Raw genomic sequence first — 16,786 nt, forward strand, 5'->3', positions numbered from 1 at the left:
AAAAATAATAATACTTTAGTTCTAACCAGGTGATAAAGTACTTGCTTAGCATATGTAAGGCCCTCCACACAGTCCCCAATGATATTAAAACAAATGAAACCCCAAATTCCTTAGAACTGACTAGTCATCACTAGCAGGAGTGGATTAAAGGGTACAAAGTTGCGGTTACTCAAGCTGAGTAAGTCTTGAAACTTACTATACCTTGCACTGGGTTGCCACTAAAACAGAATGGAAGGTGGATTCAGGTTCTGTTGCTACCAAAACTCAGAGCAAAATAAAACAACATACACCATCCAGTGTAATGGGTGTGTCACTTCACTCAATGGTAGTGCTCACCCCACTCTGCATCAGAACAATTCAACACAGGCCAAATCTGGCTGCCCAATGCTCCAATGTGTCATTTCTTCCTACTATAAACCTCAAACCATAAATGCAACAGACACATACCCAGCATAAAAATGAAATACATGTTTGTTTTTTTTTGGGGGGGGGTGGTTTTTCGAGACAGGGTTTCTCTGGGTAGCCCTGGCTGTCCTGGAACTCACTCTATAGACCAGGCTGGCCTCAGACTCAGAAATCCGTCTGCCTCTGCCTCTAAAGTGCTGGGATTAAAGGTAGCCGCCACCACTGCCCTGCCAAAATACATGTTTATAAATAGAATAATCAGGAGCAGTTGTCAAGGGGCCTGCCAGTAAATGAAGGATGAAGTGAGACAGAAGGAAATAGCACACTCCATCAGTGTCTTCCTACAGTCAGTTGAACATGTTCAGACTGGAAGACCTAAAAACCAGGAGGTAGTATAAATAAGCAAATAAAATGATGATTGACATCTGCAGTCTTGAGTAACCACAACTTTGTACCCTTTAATCCACTCCTGCTTATCTCTGTTCCTAGTGATAACTAGTCAGTTCTGAGGAATTTGGGGTTTCATTTGTTTTGACAGCATTGGGGACTTTGTGGAGGGCCTTACATATGCTAATATATTAAACAGTAGGTACTCAAAGATCACACTGAAGAGGATTTGTGAGTCAATCAACAGTCTAAGACAGGATATATTCAAGTGTTCAAAAATTACAAATGTAATAAATTCTAAAAAACTGGAAAGGGTAGTGATCAAGAACATCTAGAGCAACCTACCAAAAGTAAGGCAGAAGGCTCCATGAGATGGCCATGCTCAAGAACCTGGCCCAAAAAAACAAGCCGGAAAGACCAGGAAAAACAAGTAGTGGACACGTGTCAAATTGTGGGTTGGCTGGAGCATAGGAAGTTAGATTGAAAGGATCCCGGAAGAGCAGAGGTTAAAACCAAAACAAACAAAAATTAACCAATAAATAAAACAAACAGCAACAACTCCCAGCCACTGGAATAGCACAGTGTATACTTTGCATCACTGTAATCCTAATTCAGTCATAATCGCACTTTCAACTCTTCTGACTATAGGCTCTCCCAATGTAGCCCTGGCTAGCCTCAAACTCACTATTTAGACCAAAAGCTGTTCTCATCTCAGAGGTCTTGTCTCTGTCTCTGGGATTAAAGGTGTGCGCAACATATGGTCTCGTCTATTACACCTGGCATCTCATGTCTTTACCCTGTATGTATTCTTTCTTCCCTCTCTGGTCTTGCTTCTCCGGAATCACTATCTAGGCCTTTAGTATGGTCAACCATACCCATACGCAGAAACAAATGCTCCATTCTTTTTTTTTTTAAAAAAATTTATTTATTTATTATATGTAAGTACATTGTAGCTGTCTTAAGACACTCCAGAAGAGGGAGCGTATTGTTATGGATGGTTGTAAGCCACCATGTGGTTGCTGGGATTTGAACTCAGGACCTCTGGAAGAGCAGTCAGTGCTCTTAACCGCTGAGCCATCTCTCCAGCCCCCCAAATGCTCCATTCTTACTACCTGTCCTATCTACCTGCCTCCTATGTCCAGAAACTTATCTTAGGACTTTTAAGTCTCCGCTCATGTTTCAGTCAGTTTTCAATGAACAGCGGTTAACAGCTATAAAAATGAAAAAAGCTGGATATGGTAGCACATGCCTCCTATCAGAGCGCCCAGTTTCATCCTAGTCCGGGATACAGAGGCATCCCTGTGTCAAAATAAATAAATAAACTATGCCACTCCTCTGCATAAGCTCTTCATTAGTGGCTCCTCACTGCCTATAGAAATCCAAGCTCCTTAGTAAGCTCATATATGAACATATAACATTAACATAAATACATAAAGCTACCTTGGACCTGATTTCCCACCTGTTTTTTCAGCCTCAACTCTCTCTACTCGGCTCTGTTTAAGGCTTCGTTCCTGTCAGGTAAAACAGCACTCCTCTGTGCTTAAGGACAACTTACTCAATCAAGCTACACTGTATTGTATTCTGTTTAAGTGTGCCTCCACTTTCCACTATATAATAGGAGTCATATGAATTACAGTTTCTTTTACCATGCATGCAGCCAGTGAGCCCATCTGCTGGTGTGTATGTGTGTGTGTGTGTGTGCATGCTGGATATCAAGCTCCAGGAATCCTTCTGTGTCCATTCGTCTCCCCAATACTGGGACTGTAATAGCATGCTGCCATGCTCAATACTTTTCCATGGGTTCCTGTGGTTAAACTCAGATCTGACTTACCTCCCCAAGCCAGGGATTATAATTTCTCCAGAAAATACCAAGTTGGGTAAGGAGAGGCTCTGAAGCTGAGCAGATGACTCTCTTTCCCAGGTGGTTATGTAACCTGTACTCACAGCTAAATCTATATATGCATAGTTCTATCTGCTGAATCTTCCAGTAAATTATAACACTGGTATGAACAAAGTAGAGAGAGACTGAGAATTTCTCTCCAGCTCTGGTCAAACTGTGAATAAATCAATTTACACCTTCAAATTCCTTATCTCTCAGTTTTTCTTTAGATTCATGTAAAACCTTTCTTCAGTGAAATATAGGTTAACTCTTCTTATATACTCTTATACAAGAGACTCTGATAAATGTTGCCTTAACTATCATAACCATAATCTCATAACCATAGGTTGTACTGGGAATACACATACTACTGAGACACGAGAGCATATTTCTGATACAGCTAAAACCCCAACTTGGTATGCTGGAGCTGAGTAACCTTAGTCTCTGAGCTGTACAACTTTACTAAGTAGTCAAGCAGAAGCTGAAGGACTCTTGACTCAGGCTTTGCGAGGGATTAAGCTCTAAATCTTCAGTCCAGGGTGCTTAGGTAACCTGGCTCAATGACCCCAGAGTTTGCAATGTATTATTTAAGTGGTAATACAGAAACAGGAGTCATTACCATGTCTTTCTTTATAAAGCACAGAGAACAAGGAGTGAAGCAGGCACCTCTTCCACCAGCCCTGTGTAAGAGTTTAGAATGGAGGACTGAAGTGAAAGCGTGTGCCTCAGACTCACACTGGACAGCACTAGAAAGGAGGATCTACTCAAAAGACAGGCTCAGGACAGTATCTTCTCCATGTAGTAATATACACCATGAAAAGGCTCAAATGAAGACATCAATGTGACTCAAACAGCCTGTTTCTACCCGTTTCCTTCACACATATCTCTCCCATCCTGAGGGTGAATAAAAATGTACACAGACAACTTGATTCTAAAGAAAAAAAGAAGAAATAGCTTTAAACAACGTACCTTTGATTTTTTGTTCAGTGGCCTAAAATGAAAACAAACAAACAAAAAACAATGTAAATATGAAACTGAAAGAAATGAATTGTTAATGATAAAATGTTCATATATCACTATCATATAAGATATACATTTATTAAAGAAATTATCATTTAGATGAACTATACAGGAAAAGACATGCAAGCATTCTTTTCCCACAGATGTGCCCCATTGTTCTTGATATTATGTTTACTAATAAAAATTTCTGTACTAATTCTTTAGACATAAAAACATAGAAAACATTTTATGGTGGCTTATAATTTTCTAAATGAGAAGGAATATAACATGTTTCTCATGTCATGTTTTAAATTATTTTATAATTATCACCTTTTCATAGTTTTGTAACAAATTTTGCATGTTTGAGAGTCTTTAAATGATCAAAGAATTACACTTTCTATAAGAAAAGTTATACATAATCACTCTAACCGAATTTTAATAAATTTGTTTTCTGGACATCAAGTTGATGTTTTAATTAATATAGTCAACTTTTCGGTATTTGTCATGTGGAAAAACCTCTAATTTGTTTTTGACAGATGTAATGAAAATGAATAACAGGCAGCAAGGTGAGCTGAGACACCTACTTCCCAAAACCTGCCCCTAGCTCTGACACCAAACATGAGGAGAAAGCTCAAACTGCAAGGGCCTCCATAAACAAACAAGCAAACAAACATCTGGCAAGAGAGGACCCCAAGCAAAAAATCACCTTCTTTTCCAAATCACAGTATGAAGACCTGAATGTAAAATATTCAAGAACATTCAGGTTGACTGGAAAATAATAACTGAATAAAAATTATTTCTAAATTAAGACAAAGCTTTTCTCAGGACATGGTAATTCATTTTTCTTAGTCAAATTAAATTATTAAGATATCAAAAATTCCATATTAAGTTATATCATATAAATATATAATAAAAAATACAGCAACTCTTCTACTTTGAAGCCACAGCAAATGTTCAGCTTTCACTATGATGCTTTGTCCAGTTTTAGAGCATCACAGATACACAAAATAATGGAGGCCCATCTTTTATTTTATGATCAAAATTAAAATAGAAACAGAGATGGAAAGGTAATGCTAAAAGACCTGTCAGCTCGCTAGACAACAGTTATTTTAGGGAAAAGTAATTTTGTTTATTTTGTTTTTTTAAGACAGGGTTTCTGTGTGCAGCCCTGGCCGTCCTCAAACTAGCTCTGTAGACAAGGTTAGCCTTGAACTCAGAGATTTTCCTGCCTCTGCCTTTCCAAGTGCTATTGTTAAAGGCGTTTGATAACACCACCTGACTATAATTTTGAAAATCAGATTATAAAAAAAAAATTCTTAGAACTTAGATCTCTGTGAAGTGTTAGAAGTACCTTGTTATATATGTTAAGAAATCTCATTCAGCATAAGAATTACTTTATAAGTAATTCCCCTCCCCAAAACTCTACAGAGCTCTTTTAAAGAAAGATAAACTGCAAGACAAAGAAATTATGACATTATTAAAACCAAAAGCATACAGCAATACTTTTCAAGACTTTAGAAGATGGTGTTCGGTGTGAGAAAGCAATTTTATGTTCTAGAACAGTGTTTTTCAACCTCTCTAATATTATGACCCTTATGTTGTGGTAATCCCTCCAACTATAAAATTATTTTCATTGCTATTTCATAACTCTAATTTTGCTAGTTATGAATCATTATGTAAGTCTGTGTGTTCCGATGGCCACAGATGACCCCATTGAAAGGGTCATTTAATCCCTTAAAGGGTTTGAGACCAACTCTTCTAGAACAATGGCCAGTCTCACCCAGTAATCTGTCACAGAGAATGCCCCCAGGAGGTAATACAAGGTATTAATTTAACCCTGAGAACACTGACCTAGCATGGTGAATGAATGAATCTGATAGAAATCCAGCGCTCATTACAACTGATGAGGAGAAAATGGAAATGGCAGAATTTTGCTTCTTAAAGGAGGTTTCTGTAGGCTGGTCCAAGAACGCATTATAATTCAATTATTATGAGAATTTCCAAGTGGGCCCAGTATTTTAATAGTAATTGCCTCAACTGCACCAAATTGTAGCCAGTAGTAATATGTATACTGATCACTGAATTTAGGTCGGTTTAAATGGAGATCTGCAAAATACATACCAGATTTCTAATACTGAGTATTTTTCAAAGAATAAAAATTACTTCATTAATAATATTTTTGTATGGATTATGTGTTAAAACAGCAATATGTGGGGCTAGAGAGATGGTTCAACAGCTAAAGTCCTAAGTTCAGTGCTAACCACATGATGGCTCATAATCATCTGTAATGGGATCTGATGCCCTTTTCTGCTGTTATGAGAGCAACAATGTACTCACATAAATAATTTTTTAAAAGAAAATAGAGCAATATTTGGGCTCTAGTAAATTATATAAATATTAAAAATTGTCCTTAATATCTTCTTTTGATGTTTTTGAAGCAGGATCTCACTATGTAGGCTGGCTGGTCTTGAACTAATTGAGATAAAACTATCCTGCTCGTATTTCAGAGCTACTGTAAGTATTAAATAATAAAACATGGCAAACTGAGGTATAAGGAAAATATATACTATTAAAAGTAAGGTGTCCTACACATGACAATTATAGAGTTCTAGCAAATCCAAGCATAAAGTAAACAGTTGATATTTTAAATATTTTAATATTTAACATTTTTTCACCTTCAAATAATCTTTAAAACAATTCTACAAATGGAGCAGGCAGGACAAAGAGTATTTCATTTGTAACAGTTCTGCATTACCTGTCCTACCTCCCTCTAAATGTCTAAGCAAATTTTTGGAGCTCAAGTTCTGAATCCCAGCTTTATTTCTGACAGTGTGTGACTTTTGTCAAATTAGTTAACTTTTCTACATTAGGTAACTTCCTTCCTCATCTGCAAAATGTGGTCAAATATAGTGCTCTCAGCATTGTCCTGAGGCTCAGGACCGGAGGCTGGCTCAGTGGGGAGCACTCAGCAGGTTGTGTGTTCCTATTGCTCTCGCCTCCAACTCTCACATGTGGAAGTGAGTTAATACTCATCCTCCTTTCTGATCATCAAAAACACCTTCCAGATATTATAAACTATGGTGGTAATGTTCAAATACTTGATCCCCAGTTGCTTGACTGGGAAGACTTAGGAAGTATGACCTTGGAGGAAGTGTATCATTCCTCCAATGGATGGAGGATGAGCTTTAAGGTTTCAAAAGCCCACACCATACCCAGTTAGCTCTCTGTGCCTCATGCTTGATCAAAATGTAAGCTCTCAGCTATTGCCCCAATGCAATGCCTGACTCTATGCTACAATGCTTCCCACCATGGTGTTCATCTGGAACTGTAAGCTCCAATAAACTCTTCTACAAGTTGCCTTTGTCAGTGTCCCTTCACATAAAAAAAGTAACTAAGACACAAGGAATGCATTTAATTCAACTCACTTTTAAAAACCGAGATAACAACTATTCAAAAGTCTTTCCTATGAGTTAGGCAAATGGTACCTAGTCTAGAACCCTGGTCTAGTGAATATTAAAGGAAGAGTAAAGTGTGGGAGGAGAAAGCAGTAAGAAGAGCATCTCACTGCCTCAGTAAGCGCCTCCTCAGTCTGGTCATTTTATCACCAATGTTGCAGAGAAATGCTCTGATGAGACTCAGATCTAAGGGAGGGAAAAAGTCAGAAATTTCTACAGCCCAAATCTCTTAGGCTTTAGCAGCTTACAGTCATAAAATCCATTCAATTTAAACAGTAACAGAAATACCTAAAATAGTATGTCTATTGAAATCTATCTGATCAGAAAATTCTAGTTTGTATCACTGCTGTCCCAACACTTCATTACCACATACTTTCTAGGTACGAAGTTACATGGTTAAGTGAAGGATGGTCTACACTGTCCCTCATAATTAATGTATTTCTCAATCTCCCTGATCTTTACTGCACCTCCCTTAAGATCACTTTTGAAAGTTTTCTTCTAAAACTAGAACCTGGGGGGGGGGGGAAATTCCTGCTAATCTTCCCTCGCCCCTCTTTAAGACTGAAGTTCTATGTCTGTGCTCCATCGAACTATTTTTTAGCTCTAAGAACCAAGAGATTCTTCATCATATAAAAAATATTAAACATACATGGCCAGCTTACTAGGATAAGGTTTTTAGAACAAAAAAGTGTTTAAAATGAAGTTATTAACTCACTGAGTATCATGATCATTTACCAGGGTGGAAAATACTATTTTTTTAAAGTACCTAACTTTTATATAGAATCTTAAGAGAAAGACTAAATATTTGAATATATGCTTAGATAGCAAAATAAAAAGACCTGTTACTGTTAAAATACTGCAATGAGTTTTGATGATGCCTTAATAAGCTATCAAGAGGGAGAGGCACAGGAATCTGGTTCAGTGTAGAGCTAGCTTATTAGCTCTATGTTTAATTATCTACAACTTAAAGAAATTGTGTTATTTGTTTTTTTATTTGAATCAGAAAATAGCTAATAGCATAAAGTTAGATTTCAAAAATATACATGCTGTTAGGGAGTTAAGTCTACATGTTTTCTGTATTCGTAGCATGAGAACCTACACTTTATATCACATTATAAAATTTTCCTTATAGATGATTTCTCAATTTAAAAGTTTCCCTGTATATGGTAAAAAATAAAGAAGTTTGAGATAACACTCGGCATGGAAAACAGTGCTAAGGTAGAGCTGTGAATAGACACCCAATGAGAGAATGAGATTTCAACTTTACTTTTGCATCTGTTGCCATGATGAAACCTACATCAGCCACTGAAGTCACTTTATACTGAACCCAAACAGATTAGAACAGATAGCTGCTAACGTCTTCTTCAGAAGGAGAAGTGCAAGGTTTATACATAGAGCAGGTGAGTTGTGATGAACTTATGTTCAAACACTCATGTAAATGGCCCTGCCCACCTGCCTCGTTTGTCTACTATACTAGGATATACTTGCTGGCTCCTACAGAAAACAAAAGAAAGCTCCACAAACCTTGTCTTAACAGTTTGTGACTCATGGTCTTTCATACGGGCCAATCTGGGAGTTTTCTTTTTTTAAGGAGCTATTTGGTAGCAGTGTATGGAAGTACCAGCTGTCCTTATTTTGCCAACAGGTTGCATCAAATTCAGTTATAAGCTGATTTTCTGCAATTTGGAGAAGCTGTATTTACACTGGCCTTCTGGACAATGAAATCTGAACAATTATTAAGGAATTTTAACATCCTTTAGACTGTTTAGTGGATTGACAGGATACATAGCAATACCGGAGCCATGTGGAAGATCTGAGAAAAGCAAACTGTTTTTCTTTCAGCATCTGGTAGGTGATTCTCATGGGATATGATGAGAGTGAGAGTCACTAACTGAGGCAGAGAAGAAGTGGGGAAAAGATCTGCTGTCCCTGCAGATCTGATGATGACAAACAACAAGCAAACACCATTCATGAGCTCCATGTAAATGTATGGATACATAAGGAGGTACCTTTAGTGACTTGGTGATTTAAAAAGTTGATTGTGAGGGAAGGTAAAAAGGAACTTTTACAACTGAGGCATTATTTCTAAATGCTGACTTAAAATTATTCTACTAAGCATCTTCCTTTTGCAGAATCTCCTCAAATTCCAAACACATATTCTTATATTACCTTAGGCTCTTTCCCAGATATGCTGTACTGTAACTCATCAGCTAAATCTTGAACTCCTCAGGACCAACAAGGCCTAAGGGAATGTACTGGCTAGTTTTGTGTGTCAACTTGACACAAGCTGGAGTTATCACTAAGAAGGGGGTTTCCCTTGAGGAAATGCTTCCATGAGATCCAGTTGTAAGGCATTTTCTCAATTAGTGATCAAGGGGGAAGGGCCCCTTGTGGGTGGTGCCATTCCCAGGCTGGTGGTCTTGGGTTCTATAAGAAAGCAAGCTGAACAATCCAGAGGAAGCAAGCCAGTAAGCAACATCCCTCCATGGTCTCTGCATCAGCTCCTGCTTCCTGACCTGCTTGAGTTTCAGTCCTGACTTCCTTTAGTGATGAACTGCAATGTGGAAATGTAAGCTCCCCAACTTGCTTCTTGGTCATGATATTTGTTTGTACAGGAATAGAAACCCTGACTAAAACAGGTAACAACACTCAGATGCTAGCCAAACCAGATTCTACTTTAAGCACACCAACTATCCTCCTCATCAATCTCTAGTTTACCTTAAGAGTTCTTTTATGGGCAAACGGCACCATGGCCCAAGAGTACAGTAATTTTTCCCAACCTTAACTTGAGGACACAACTCTTTCATTAATACCAAATAAAGATGGATCAAACTGGAAAGACCATCCAACATCAAAAAGCCTCTGGTGGGGCCTCAAGGCATCAGCCAACACTAGACTCCATACTAGAGTCCGATACAAACACCTATAAAGCAGACCTATATATTTCTTCCAGCTTCCCCTGAGGGCAGCCAGATTGGACTGACAGGTAACTAGTGTCACCTACTATCTCTCCTCACACTCAGTTCTCCAAATGGCTTTGTATTCTATTACTTCTCCCAATGGGGCACAAAGTTCAACATACCCAAAACTAATTAACTGATCACTTCTTTTCCTGTACTCTCTAAAGTAGAGTAAGAGTTCCCAAATATATTTAATCACTCATTGAAAAAGCCAGGATGTTCTATCTTCATAGCAACTAAGCAAATTCTATGGTTTATGTCAACAGTCCCTTAAATCAGTACTTCAATTTCTTCCCATCTAATCGAACATTTTCCTGAGGGAAAATCAAACACTCAAAGTCTCAAGAAGAGACTTTACCCATCACTAACTACTTCAGAACTATCTCCAAGAAGAGACTTTACCCGTCACTAACTACTTCAGAACTATCTCGCGATACTCCTTCCTACCCTCATCCCCTACCCAAAGCTTCCACATTTTAATACATACAGGCTACAAATTCCTAGTTCTGAGTGCCTGGGGTACTTTCTGCTCCTTAATCACCTGACTCATTTATATTCTGAGAAAATGTCCCATTCCTCTGTTCTGTCTCAGGCTAAGGTATCTTCTTCCTCTGTGCTTCAATAAAGCATCCCATAAAGACATGCTTCATGTCTTATGCCTCTTGTGTCTGTGCTGAATGATAATAAGGTCCTAGCATGGTGCCTTAGCCAAGATACATATTTAAAGAGTACAGCAGTCCTTTTCCAGTAAAATAAATACACAAGTGGTTTATTGGGTCTTCTGGAACATTTTAAGGTCCTTGAGAATTGGACAGAGGGGACTGAGTGGCAGGTACATGGTGAGGGGCCTCGGCATGCTTGCTGTGGCTCCAGCTTCTTATCCTGTATTGCACACAGAGTTCTTTTCCAATAAACACCTTAGGGTTTGCTTTAAAGTGTCTTCATTTAAAGTGAAAATTTAGAAACTCAGCACAGGCATTAAATTAAAGGGGACTTTTATTCTTTATGGTACCAAAACTTGTTTAAATATGATTTGCTTAAATATTGTTTACTTTATTTCCTATTTTGCACATGAATTCATTTAACTCAACACCTGTTTTACAAAATGTAAAGAAACTGATGCCCAAGAAGCCTAAATAAAATTGATGGTCATGTCATTCTAGTTGTATGAACAAGGCATCAAACCCCTCTCTATCTTCATAGCCATTAAGCTTCTGAGTTCTCCCACTTATAAAATTATAATGAAATACATAGGAATCACTAATTGAAAGATAAACCTCATGAGATGTACTTACCTTTGAAAAACTCAGAATGGGCAAGATCATGCATTGAATTACATATTTAGCAACATATATGCACATTCAAAGACATTAAATATTAAAATGAATCTTCAATGAAGTTAACAAACTTAATCAGATGCTTTAACAGTCATGAGTAATTTCCTTGTATTCTATGTTCAAACTGCTTAACAAAGTTTATCATATACTACCTTCTTTTGAGCAGCTTCCTTCTTTTTCTTGTCGTCTTTTTTCTTTTTCTTTTCTTCCATCAACTGTTCTTCTTCTTGCACTAAATCCCTGAACCACACAGTTGCAATTAACTTTCCCAAAATGGATTTAGAAATAAAAAAAGTTGCATACAGATTCATTTTCACTTATAAGAAAGAGCAACTCTGTCTTTATTCAACACAACTTGCAACCTAGCCACACAGCTATCAGGTAGTACAACTGACTTAATTAACAGAGCTTAATTAACAGATTTGTAGGTATAAGAGCTTTCATCTTATGTCATATCACATAAGACAATGAAAAAACTGATAGTTTTACACTGAAAAGTTGCAGGTTCCTTCCAATTCTAAAATACTGGTTAAGTTGTAGTTACCATTCTAAGGATCCCAATTATCATACAGCACCAAATACTGATGGACTAAGATACTTCTATGCTCCAAACCCCAACTCATTGTGCATGTGCACAGTTTATAATGCTGGATCAAACCCAGAGCTCTGCACGTTAGGCAAGAAATTCATCACTGAACTACACACCCAGATACTTTTTGCATACAAATTACTCATAAATAGGAAATATGTACTTCAGAATTACAACCTCAAACTATCCTTTCTTTGGAATGTTATAAGCTATAATGTATGTTATAAGTTTAAATTTTTGGAATCTCAAAGTTGCCAACAGAAAGAACTTCTTATCAGGATTAGATAAACTACTTCCTTTTTTCCCTCCACCTCCAGAAATTCAGGGGAAAGCAACAACTATTCAAAACTAATTAGTGAACTATAACAAAAGGAGTCATATCTGGTAATAAACATACAAGTCTTAGGTAGATTTACCTGCCACCCCTCAAGCAGAACAGAAAGAAATGGGGTGGGGTAGAGGGGAAGGGATAGAAAAGCCAGATCCACTCTAATCCCTGAGCATTTCCTGCCCAGCCGGTTACAGGAAGCATTTACTTTAAAAAACAAATTAAAACGGGGCAGTGGTGGCACACGCCTGTAATCCCAGCACTGTGGGAGGCAGAGGCAGGCGGATTTCTGAGTTTGAAGCCAGCCTGGTCTACAGAATGAGTTCCAGGACAGCCAGGGTTACATAGAGAAACCCTGTCTTGAAAAAACCAAAAACAACAAAAAAAAAAAAATTAAAAAACAACAACAACAAAACCTTGCAAAGGAGGCTCACAGGTCTCTTCCCTGAGTGCACAGCTCTCCTTGTCGGAGGCTACTGGTTCTCCATTCATCATCACTCAAGTGAGGCCTGTCTATTCTCATGGTGGTCTGGATTAGTCCTGTCGTTCAAGCAGTATACTGAGAAAAGAACTCTACAAACATGTGGAGGAAACTCTGGGTCCCCATGTTAGCCTAGAGTCTAAGTTTTATGATACCAGTGAGTAGCAAAGAAAACCATCATGCATAAAAATAATATGTAACTCTGCCCTGAATAAGCTTTCTGGAGGATACACTACAAGCAACAGAGAGCCACAAAGGGAGGGTCAATGGGGAGCATAACCTCTTATTAAGGCTGAAAGGCAACAAGGATGAAACAAGCTAAAACCAGAAAGGTAGACAAGTACGTAGGAAACTGGAGGAGGCTATAATGTACTTCAGAGAACCTAAACCTGGCTCTTCTGATGGAAAAAATTGAGGGACATAAAGACTAAGAAATACAAATTAAGACTAAAGACAAGAAAAGACTAAAGACTAAGAAATACATTAAGACTAAGAAAATACAAATGAATGGCATTGTGCACAATTGAAATAACAAAGTACATCAAATGTGTTACGATTATACTCTTATATTCTGTGTAAGGACCATGCCAGCAGTCCAAGGCCAAGATGCCCACAGTATACCAGCAGAGTGGATGGTATGCACAAAGGCAATAAAGGCATGTCCCCCTTAAGACAGGGAAAAGGTAAAAGCTCCAATTCCTTGGCTTTCTTCAGCCTCCCTGTCACCATGCTAGAACTGAGATACAGCTAGGTATGGCAAATCCCAGCATGCACAGGCAAAAAGATCACAAGTCTGACACTAGCCTATGCTACATAGTAAGCTCCTCTATCATGAGGAAGCATGTTTACTTTACAGTATTTCCGAAGGCTGAGATAAGGAATGATAATTTAATACAATAGTCCTCAGTGGCACCCAAAAAATACTGTCTACCCTACTTGTGTCAAGATATCCAACAGCAGTGTGGAAGTGTAAGTTGAATAAACTCTTTCCTCCCCAACTTGCTTCTTGGTCATTGTGTTTGTGGAGGACTAGAAACCCTGACTAAGACACTGCCACAGCATCCTTGAGGACATGACTTACAGCAGTCAAGCACTAGACCATAAGGCATATGTATATGAAAATTCACTGCAAGTCTCTCTCAAGTGAGCTGAATGCACACACTGGAAGGCCCATCAATAAAGAATGGCCGCTGCATACAATGCATAATGAAAAGGAGCTGATCTGCTCACTCACTGGAAGAAATGGCCCTAACACAGCAAAGGAAAAAACACAAGCTGCACACTCACAACAGTACGATTCCCAGCCTGGCCTGTAGGCCAGACTAGCCTCAAACTCACAGAGATCCACCTGTTTTTTCTGCTGAGATTAAAGGCTTGTGCCACTACAGCCTAGCCCCAAAAACAAAAACAAAGCCCAAAACATTTATTTAAGTTATGTGCCAGCGTTATGTTTGTATTATTTTAAGCATAGAGGAAGACACGTGGAAATAACCTCCTAGACCTGAAATGGAAACATCAGTGAAAGGTTACAGCTGGACAATATCTGAAGAAATGTTTTACGAAGGGCATTAGACATGTCCCAGCATGGTGGCCAACACCTGTGACCCTAGCACTTAGAAAGTGAGAGCAGGAGGATGAGGAGTGCAAGGCCACCCTAGGCTACAACACCACTAAGCTTAGCCTGAGCTACACAGAAGACCCTAACTTTAAGAGAGAGAATAGTAACAATATTTCTAATTTGAGGTGTTATGGAAAGCATTAATTTAGTACAAAAAAAAATTTCCAATACTAGATCTGATTTCACTTTTCCATAACCTAACACAGCAACACATAGACAAAAGGAAAACTAACAGGAACAAAATTGACAAAATGGTGGCCAACTTTTGAAAATGAACAAGGATAACTGCAGACTACTCACCGTGTTCTATTTTCATCTACTCTTCAATCTTTCTACAGTAAAAACCTAAACCTCCAAGTCTCCATACCACTGGCTAAAGGTAGCAGGATGTGCAGAAGATTAGTGATATGAATGGAACCCAGAGTGCTAGAGGCCCAGGGCTCCACAGCCAGCGGTGCACACCTCAGAGCTGGAAGAACCCCCACTCTTAACACTCTCTAGGGTTGAGGATCAGTTCTTCTAATATCCCTTTCCAAGGGAATTATTGTTCACTGCTATTAGGAATATGGACTAATAAGGGTTAAGATCTGCAAACATCTATTCACCATGAATGTGCAAAAGTTACTCTCAGGTGAACCATTAATTCCAAGCCCCTAGAAAGGGATAATACACAGGTAGATAACTCAAAAATAGTAGTAGCAGGACAATCTACATGAAAACATTAAGGCCTAGCCAAGGCATGCCAGACATGTGGCCGGAAGTAGGCTTGCATGGTGTGCTGAAAGAGATAACAAAATCAGCACAGCAGGTGTCAACTACAGCTGTCAACTCCTAGGCCTGTGTCATTCCCTAACTGGTGAGAATAGGTACCCAGCACCTCAATTGCACAAGCACCACAATCCAATGTACTTAACACCTTTTCTCAAAGTATAATACAGGACCAGAATCCAACAGAAACCTTGGACAATAATTTTCTTTTTAAAAAATAATTATATTTATTTTATGTGTATGAATGTTTTGCTTGCATGTCTTTACAACATGTATGTGGTTAATGGCCAAGCAGTCAGAAGAGGGCTTCAGATCATCTGGAACTCAGTTATGTGCGATTGTGAGCTACTACATAGGTGCCAGGAATCAAACTTAAGTCATCCACAAGAGCCAACAAGTGCTCTAACTGCTAAGCCATCTCTCTAGTCCAAGGATAACAAATTTCTAACAAACCCTGCTTCTGGCAAGTATGTTTCCCTTTGATGCAGGGAAGATTCTGCAGGTCTTCTGTAGCTGCATGGGGTGTGATTGTGGAAGCTGATACCTAGTTTCTTCTGGTATTTACCCTATTTATCTTTTTCCTTTGTTGATCTTTCAATTTCCTTTCATTCTGAAGGACATAGAGTTGGGCATACTCCCTGATATGTGTAGAAGGACAGAGAGAGGGGCCATCCATGACTAGGTAATGAAGATGATGAACTTCCAAGATGGCTGGCTTCTTCCTTGCCCTCCTGGCCTGAGACAAAAGCCTAGCAGTTTAAAAAAAAAAAAGGCCTTGTGGGTTTTTGCTCCCTCCACTAGTGTCCCCTGCTGATGGATTGCCTCAGCAAGCTCAAGGCCAATCAGGATGTTTACATCACAGCTGGGGGGGGGGGGCAATCAGCCATTCTGTTCTTCAAACTGACCAACCCTAGAAGAGGAAGACCATTCAAACTTCTAAAACTCCCCACCCCTCAAGGAGAGGCTGGGCTTCAGCTTCCAAAGTCCCTTCTTTGCTTTGTGGTGTCTTTCTGTGTATTTGAGTGATTTCTCTCTCCCCACCCTGTCTGTCTGTCTCTCTCTCTCTGTCTCTGTCTCTCTCTCTCTCTCTCTCCCTCCCTTTCTCCCTCTGTGTGTGTGTGTGTTTCCTTGCCCCTAATAAAAGCCGTTACCAACTACGTCCGTCAACCATGTTTGAGAATTTTCCCACTTTTCCTTGTCATACTCCAGATGTTTTCCTCCCTTTTAATTAATCACTGCACAAAAATCACAAGCATTCCATACAGCTAGACATTGAGTTCTGTAGGTCCTCTTAGTGAACTATGGAATCCGAAGAGGCAGGATTTCTGCAGACAAAAATGGAGTTTTTCCTGTCAAGAGAGCCCAGAATGACATGGACCCTTGGGAGCATAAAGACTGGTTAACCTGACAGATTAACAGGAGGGATACAGAAGGAAAGTGTACAAAAGTGTTGGGTAAACATAGGAAGCACATTGATTGTACAGTGAAAAGTAAGTAATCCCAGTGAATGTGTAATGTCCAAACCACAATTCGAAGGAAAAGCAAAGAGAAACTGCAAAACAGCCAACCCAGTGGGAGAG

The 16,786-nt window shown here is 38.9% G+C and overlaps 1 protein-coding gene across 6 annotated transcripts in view; it reads right to left on the reverse strand.

Moving 5' to 3' along the window:
- The window catches only part of Tnrc6a (trinucleotide repeat containing adaptor 6A), a 66,798-nt gene that overhangs the window by 36,252 nt on the left and 13,760 nt on the right, over positions 1–16,786 (reverse strand). For all 6 annotated transcript variants that reach the window (XM_052199806.1, XM_052199803.1, XM_052199802.1 and 3 more), the window contains 2 exons: positions 11,575–11,662; positions 3,641–3,662 (listed from right to left, as the gene is read on the reverse strand). In XM_052199806.1, coding sequence (XP_052055766.1) covers positions 3,641–3,662; positions 11,575–11,662 — 110 coding nt within the window. The remainder of the gene's footprint in view (positions 1–3,640; positions 3,663–11,574; positions 11,663–16,786) is intronic.

This window comes from Apodemus sylvaticus, chromosome 1, assembly GCF_947179515.1.
Source record: "Apodemus sylvaticus chromosome 1, mApoSyl1.1, whole genome shotgun sequence".
Lineage (NCBI taxonomy): Eukaryota > Metazoa > Chordata > Mammalia > Rodentia > Muridae > Apodemus > Apodemus sylvaticus.